This window comes from Malaclemys terrapin, chromosome 2 (genome assembly GCF_027887155.1).
Source record: "Malaclemys terrapin pileata isolate rMalTer1 chromosome 2, rMalTer1.hap1, whole genome shotgun sequence".
NCBI lineage: Eukaryota > Metazoa > Chordata > Testudines > Emydidae > Malaclemys > Malaclemys terrapin.
The window spans coordinates 167145300-167153314 of record NC_071506.1 but is presented as its reverse complement, the minus strand read 5'-3'; the positions used below and the strand labels follow the sequence as shown (position 1 = coordinate 167153314).

The 8015-nt window shown below is 41.8% G+C and overlaps 1 protein-coding gene across 1 annotated transcript; it reads left to right on the top strand.

Moving 5' to 3' along the window:
• Positions 1-2002: 2002 nt before the first annotated feature.
• Positions 2003-7706, top strand: IRX2 (iroquois homeobox 2). The gene is made up of 5 exons (XM_054018994.1): positions 2003-2582; positions 4134-4539; positions 5042-5746; positions 6487-6554; positions 7221-7706. The coding sequence occupies exons 1-4, from the start codon at positions 2340-2342 to the stop codon at positions 6528-6530; spliced, it is 1398 nt and encodes a 465-aa protein (XP_053874969.1). The 5' UTR covers positions 2003-2339; the 3' UTR covers positions 6531-6554; positions 7221-7706.
• The last annotated feature ends 309 nt before the right edge of the window (positions 7707-8015 follow it).

Genomic DNA, 8015 nt, shown 5'->3' with positions numbered 1-8015 from the left:
TCAAGTAGGAAAGCAAGCATCATTTCTGTAATCTGTTGCATTGAGTTTACCGGTTGTTTATCACTTTCTTACCACGAAATGGAAATTCTAGATTTAATGATAAGAAATACCTGTTGGTGTTAACCTCCTCCCCCTCACCTTCCTTTTTAAGGATTGCATCTCCTATAGGCCACGGGAATTAATTCCCTATGTTGGGTGGCCAGATCTCTCCTGGATGCAGGGGTGAGGGGGAAATTGGCGCGGAGATGGAGGGGGTTCTACAGGGAAAGAAAAACATCAACAAACATAGGTTGCTTAAAACATACACACATCCATATACTTGGCTATGTAGTTCTAATACTTCAAGTTTCCCAGAGAGCACACTGAGCCCGTATTAGAAAGATTATTAAAACAGCATCTCAAAGTGTATTATTTTATTAGCAGCATGTTTAATTGATTAACAATAAGCGGCCCCGATAACCCATAATTCTTCAGTTATTGCAATTTTTCCTTCCTGTCAGTTTCTAATAGATTCCCCAGTGTACTTTGGTTTGATGTATTTCCCCCATCCACTGTAATGATATGGGGTATTTTGTAAAGAATTCAACTTTAAAGCTGGCTGCACTTTTTAAACTACTATATTTGGTTAAATAAAGGACAAATGCTCATTCATAGATGTAGTGAGGACAAAATACATGGCTTAATGTGTACACGATCCAGTGTAGAAGTTTATTTCAGGCTTTAATGTTTTGCCTATTGGTGACAACTATTTCATTACAATTTGGTTACTTTCAACAATTACTATTTCACAGTTTAGATTAATACCTCAAGGCCTGATCCTGTATTCTTTGAGTAAAACTCTCACTGATGGATTGCGACTGATTAAGGGTGAGTAGCTCAGAACACACACATGGGGCCTACAGTACATGCAAGCAAGAGATATAGCAAGTAATAAACGGATATACTGCCAACTGGTAGGGAAATCCATATTTAGGTGGGTTGTAAACAGTGCAATACACCTTTGGTAGATGAGGTGTGTTTTTATGGGAAGGTACGGATTTAGAAAGGTAAAGAGGAGAGGAGAAACGAATTATATCTCAATCATAGTACACTAATAACAGAGTTCAATTACAGATGCAAAGGATTGTGTGTACAATTAACCACAGACTTCTCAAAAGTCTCTCAAGACCAGTCAGCCTGAGAAAATATAGACCAATGCCTTCACCTCAACCTCTCCTTTCTAGTATAGAACTGCCAGTGTTTGTGGTGGGCAGAAATTATATTATTTGTGAAGTTAATTATACCCTGAATGTTTGTTCTGATAGACTTCCTCTCCGAACTGCAAAGAGAGGGGTTGTACCCCTGCACAGGGTCACCTGGGCCTCTCCCCCATGCAGCCAAATCCAGAGCAAGTAGAATGGAAATTGAAAGATGCTTCCTTGGAGGGTGTAATGTGAACATTTAACTTAGCTTGGCTGCTTGTGAAAAACTATTATCAAAATAGAAAGCTATTGTTGCCATACATGGACACTCATATAGCGTTCTCCGTCTATTCACGCGTGTACTTCCCGCCTTTTCACCATACACAGGGTAATACTTGTACTTGTGCTCTCCCACGATATACTAACAAGCCCTGTGCGCAAGTCTGTGATAATATATAAGATAGAAGGTGTGTGCATAGGTACCTATTACAATGGAGTGTGTGCAAGCGTGTTTGTGGCTCCAAGCCGGGAGAAACTGAGCAGCGGTATCATCCTTTGGCTTCAGCAGTGTGCTCGCTGTCAGACAGAGAGGGTGGCTTGTAACGCATTACAACAGCCTGCTTCCCTCCCTCCGTCTGCGGGGGGAGATGGAGAAGAAGAAGGGGCGGGCCCGTCGGAATATGCAGATGAGCCTCTGTGACGGACAGCTCTGGTTTCCAATGCCTCTCAGAAACTCGAGTGCTCCTTCCCTCAACTCTTCACTCCAGACTCTATACTTCCCCCAAAATACAGGCTGGCCGGCGCTGGGGGAGCGGGCTGGCGGGCAGAACTCCATATGCAGCAGCCACTTTCCTGAGCCGGGCTCTCTCCCTCTCTTTCTCCCTGGCTTTCTCTCTCTCTCCCCCTTGTCGTTACCCAGCTACTTCCCCCCTCTCCCCATGCCCTTCTCCTCCTGGGTAGTTTGCTGAGCGGATCCGCCGTTGTGGTGCTGGCCGGGGTGCATGGGGGACCAGTAGGACAAATCTTATTCTCTGCACAGCTGCCCAGAGCCAGCCGGGGAGAGGGAGAGGGAACACGAAAGCAGCAGCAGGAGCAGCAGAAGCGCCAGGGCCGGTCACCCTCGCCCCCTCCCTGCTCCTGTGCACGCCCGTGCAAACCATGTCCTATCCTCAGGGTTACCTCTACCAGCCCCCCGGCTCGCTGGCTCTGTACTCCTGCCCGACGTACGGGGCGTCGGCTCTGGCGGCCCCCAGGAGCGAAGAGCTGGCCAGGTCTTCGTCGGGCTCGGCGTTCAGCCCTTACCCGGGATCGGCAGCTTTCACAGCACAGGCGGCGGCCACAGGCTTCACCAGCCCGCTCCAGTACTCCACAGACCCCGCCACGGGATTCCCCTCCTACATGGTAACTACCGAGAAAAATCCTCTCCTTCATTAGCATCCTCATCCTCATCCTCCTCTGCTCCTATCTCCTACACACGCACCATCAGTAACAGAGCCCGGGCTGCACAACCAGGCGCTGAGCACAAACTCAGCCGCCTGCTTATGTTTTCCCAACACCATGCTTAGAGTGCAAACCCGAGGTGCCCAAGCGGGGCAAAGGGAGAAGCGGACGGGGGCCCTGGCACTACCTCGGACCGGCCCCTGGCGGCTCTCGGGGCTTGCGAACATAAAACCGAGCCTGCCTTTGGTCGCGGGTCCGTTAGTAAAGAATCCGCATTGTCTGAAGCAGTTTGGTGGCTACGTTTTGTGCTGCGGGAGGAGAGGGGAGGATTTCTTTTTTCTTGCTTTTCTAAGCCAACGTTTAGTGGAGCTCTGGGAAGTGAGCCCGGTGCGGTTTCAGTTACTTTTAATGCGGTTTGTGCTAATGGTTTAACTAGATTTTAGGGATGAAAAGAAGCATCTGTTTGCGATCTGTGAGCTTCGCTCATACCCAAGATGGTTGTGGTGGCCGCAGCTTCAGCTTTCACTTTGTTTTCATTACTTAAAAGGAGCATTTGAAAATGCGCGTGTGTCTCTCTCTCTGTGTGTGTGTGTGTGTATATATATATATATATATATATATATATATAGACACACATCAGGAATTTAAGGTCGGAGACTCCAGACTGGTTACGATTGGTTCCAGGAAGGGGTGGCAAAAAAGGTTAGTTATATTTCCACATAAACCGACAGAAAACCAAATATTTTCTGGTTGTAAAATATTTCAGCAGAAATGGTCGTGCAGTCTTTATTCAATGCAATGTGAAAGATCTGAAGATCTGCCCCTCCTGACTTTCCTGTCGAGAAGCAGTAGATAAGTGGCTGGAAGTTGCAAAGTGTGTTTGTCGACTATTAAGAACATTAGGTGATTTTAGGGCCCTAACTCTCCCTTCTCTAGGATTTTTAAACGTCTTTAAAGTTATCAACTTCCTTAGTGTCTTCAACTTTTCTTCGATTATGCAGACTTAAATAAGCTCAATGCAAACGTAAAAGGGCGAATTAAAATGCTAATTACATCGCATTTAAACAATTCGAAACGGTGCATATCTTCTGATTTGCGAGTTGGATTTGCAATGCATTAGTGCAGTGAATTGCTAAACGGTGCCTCTGTTGTATATTCTATAACAAAAAGGAAACATCTTTTGAACCTTTGAAAGAAACGTAGATAGCAAGGCACTACCTGTAAGGCCTTTTTAAAATGTCTGCGTGACTCAGAAATAATTTTGGGAAATATTAAATTACAAGGATCTAAAATTAACTGAATATTAAAAGATCAGCGATTTAAGTGTGTGCGGTTTGGGGGAGGAGGTAAATAAGATCTTAACGGCCTTTGGGTGCCTTTGTTTGCTATTAGAATATGAATGTGAGATACCAATCCAGAAAAATGCAAATATAATCACTGATCTTTTCTTGACAACTTACTAATGACTAGCAGCAATAACAAATTGCCAACCCACTGTTTTGCCCTTTCCAGGGCTCTCCTTACGATGCTCATACGACGGGGATGACCGGGGCCATCAGTTACCATCCGTATGGCAGTCCTGCTTACCCTTACCAGCTGAATGATCCCGCTTACAGGAAAAACGCCACCCGAGATGCCACAGCCACCCTGAAGGCCTGGCTGAATGAGCACAGGAAGAACCCCTACCCCACCAAGGGCGAGAAGATTATGCTGGCAATCATCACCAAGATGACCCTCACCCAGGTCTCCACCTGGTTCGCCAACGCCAGGAGGAGGCTCAAGAAGGAGAATAAGATGACTTGGGCTCCCCGGAACAAAAGCGAAGATGAAGATGAAGACGAAGGGGATGGGGCAAGAAGTAAGGAGGAAAGTTCGGACAAGGTGCAGGAAAGCAATGAAACTTCAGCAGAGGACGAAGGTTAGGCACAACACGTTTGTTACCTAGATATAAAGGTCCCAAAGGGATACGTGTGCAAGTGCCAGGATTTATTTAAATGCACGTTTACTTCCCAAATTATAACCGGGGTGCTGCGGGATATATTTAAAACTCATGTCCCATCCCCTCTATGCCGTTTACCCTCACTAGCTAATCTTCACCTTTAACTGATAAATAACGATAGCAAAGACCGTTTAAATTGATCTAATTCTGCATTGAGCCATTCCCCTAAAACAGCCAGCCAGAGCATTTGTATTAATAATGCCTGTTGTGCTTTGTACGGGCGCGTACAGGAAGCTGCTTTCATGCAGCCGTAGTGATAGCCGGTGGGAGTGTTCCTAGAACTATAATTATACATAAAATGATTTGATTACAAGTGTCGCTTTCCCATCAGTGGTTGCAATGGTTGTACTTGCTTCTCTCCTGCTCTCTTTAGTCTATATAACTGACTGTGCCCTTGTTTGTTCGGCTGGTGCCTTTGCAGGGATCAGCTTGCAGGTTGACTCGCTCACCGATCACTCCTGCTCCGCGGAGTCGGATGGGGAGAAGTTGCCCTGCCGAGTAGGGGACACGCTCTGCGAGTCCGGATCAGACTGCAAGGACAAATACGAGGACATCGAGGACGACGAGGATGAAGATGATGAAGCAGAGAGAGACCTTCCCGCTAAGCCTGCGACTTCCTCCCCCCTCACCGGAGTGGAAGCTCCCCTCCTTAATCACCCCCACGAGGACGCTTCAAGGAACTCCAATAAAACTACTTTGGACAACAGGATTTCCCCCAGTTCCGAGACACAGGCCATTAAGCCCAAGCTCTGGTCTCTAGCTGAAATAGCCACTTCGGACCTTAAAAATCAGAACATGGGCCAAAGCTGTCAGCCACCGGCTTTATCTTCAGTAACCCCCTCTTCTACTTCGCACAGCTCTGCCTACTCTCCCTCTTCTCTCTTAGGAAGGCACATTTATTACACTTCACCTTTTTATACCAATTATACAAACTATGGGAACTTTAACGCACTCCAGAGCCAGGGGATCCTGAGATATAACTCCGCAGCAATGGCTTCGAACGAGGGACTAAGTCAAACTGTACTAAATACAAGCTCTGTTCACAAACAGAGCAGTGACTCTTTGAAAACGATCACTAACCAGCTAGAACAACATTACAGGCCCTCTAGTTATGAGTCTAAGAAAGGTAGGTGACTGATTGCTTCTTTTCTTTCGAAAGGCAAAATGACTTCTACACACACTGTAGATAAAGAATGCTTATTTGGACAAACACCATCACCAGCAGCAGACAAATAAACCGACAATACTTAAGGAAAAGGAGCTGGAGCTAGACAACAATATATTTTGGTAATTTAAAAATACCTTCTCCCCCCCCCCATTTTTTGCCTTTAACGAAGAGAAAAAGAAATAACAGAGGAGTTAAAAAATCTAATGGGCTAAATATGTAGCTTTAAAAATCAATGTTTATAAATGAACCTATATATATATCTATATCTATATAATTTAAAAATACTGCTATCTTTACCTTCTGTGCATTGTGTTTAGTAAAACAGGACACTAACTTTTTTTTTTTTTTTTTTTTTTTTTTTTTTACTTTTAAGGAGTTAAATATAGTTTTATTCGATTTAAGCTAAAGAAAATACAGTGATCCAAGTTACCAAATTATGTCCACTATACAACCTCTATTTTTCCCATACAGTTTTAAAATTAGTATAACAAATTAATATAATTGTCTGATTTTAAAAAGGAATAAAAAAACCTGATACCACCATTATCCAAACCGCAGTCAACTATAAAATATTAATGTAGAAGTTGTAAATGGTTTAGATATGAATTTTGTGCAAGTGAATTTTGGGACATACACACACTGTATAATCTAGTTAGCTGGCTGTGTCCTGTGACTAACTGACGGTTATATTTTGACAGATCCCACTGACGTCTGCACAGTAGGAGTACAACCATACCTATAGAAGTGCAATCACACAGCAATGCAAGTAAGTGAGAACATTTTCTATTACACTGATCATTTGGCATCAGGTCCAAGACATATTGCACAGCTGTAAACTTGCTTAACGTTAATTTCCTGCTTCATTACATAGGAGTCTGATTACCAAGTAATATGCTCTTTTCTGGTCTTTTAAAAATCCCTTATTACAGCTTTTCTTCTCTGCTTTATACTCTTTTGTAAGACAGTTTAGAGGATTCCCAACCCCTTCATATGACTTAGGGTTTTCTTTTCCATTATGTAAAACAAAAATAAAGAAATACTTAAATTTTATATAGATATCTTTAGATCTCTTTTAAAATAATTTTCTAATAATTGTTATAAGATAAGGTGTTTGTGTTAAGATATTGCAATTGTACATTGTAAATATTTAAAATTTAAAAGCACAATTATAAGATTTCAGCATGCATTTCTAGGAGGTTATGGTATCTCTGAATTGTCTTGTCTGGTTATCAACGGCACCCTTACAACCTTCTATGTTTAAGACTAATTCAAAATCCTATAGATCTTTTAAAACTAATATTTTCATGAGAAGAAAACAAAAGAGTAAGCATTTTAGTTCAACTTTATTATTATTATATTATTATTACAATGTAATGGTGTTAGTGTGTAATTGAAGGATTTTGGATGATCTGGTTTTTTCCTTGGTCCACAGGTAGGTGTCACAATTGCTTTGAAAAAAGTCAGCAAGCCATCATCTCTCCCCGAGCTAATATATAGAACAAATCTCTAAATCCGGATCACATCTTGTGCCACTGTATAAAGGAAGACCACAGAGCACTATTAAATCTACAGACTCTAATTATTAAACCAGAATTTTGTTGGACATATGTGAGTTTGCTGGTATAGTATAGTTTCCCCAATGTATGTGTTACTTTTGAAAACAGATCTGTTTTTCTCAGGATATCTTGACTTGATCACTTCATTGCCACGGTATATATTCGATAGGTGTGATAGGATTTATTGTAAAATTTATTTGTAAAAGATGTATACAGTAGAGATAACAAAGATGTGATTGGAAAACTTGAGTACTTACAAAGTGGAAACAAATTTGATATTTATTTTTGTAATGATATAAAAGCTTCTAGTAATTTATGCAAGTTGTATTGCAATGAAATTGGAACTTTTGTAAATAAATTTTGCCTGGTTTTTATTTGAAACGTTAATGGTTATACAATCTTTGGTTGTTTAACAAGATTTCTTTACTAATTTATATCTTTAATTGTAAATAAAAACAGACTAGTCTGCAACCATATGGTGTTTTTGGTTCATTTCCCCCTAAAATACTAAAAATAGTAAATTATTTAGAAAATCATAAAATTGATAGTAGTTGCAATTTCACTTTATATTTTTTAGGATGTAAAAAGCCTAAATAAATTAAACAAACTGCAAATACATGCTTTGTTTAAGTGAAGCTCAGAGTTGTTCTGTATAGATATAGCGCTATAGA

Excerpts from the sequence above, each read along its gene's own strand:
- IRX2 (XM_054018994.1), top strand. The coding sequence starts at position 2,340 with ATGTCCTATCCTCAGGGTTACCTCTACCAGCCCCCCGGCTCGCTGGCT. Across the intron at positions 2,583-4,133 it reads CGGGATTCCCCTCCTACATG|GGCTCTCCTTACGATGCTCA; the intron begins GTAACTACCGAG and ends TGCCCTTTCCAG. Across the intron at positions 5,747-6,486 it reads TAGTTATGAGTCTAAGAAAG|ATCCCACTGACGTCTGCACA; the intron begins GTAGGTGACTGA and ends ATATTTTGACAG.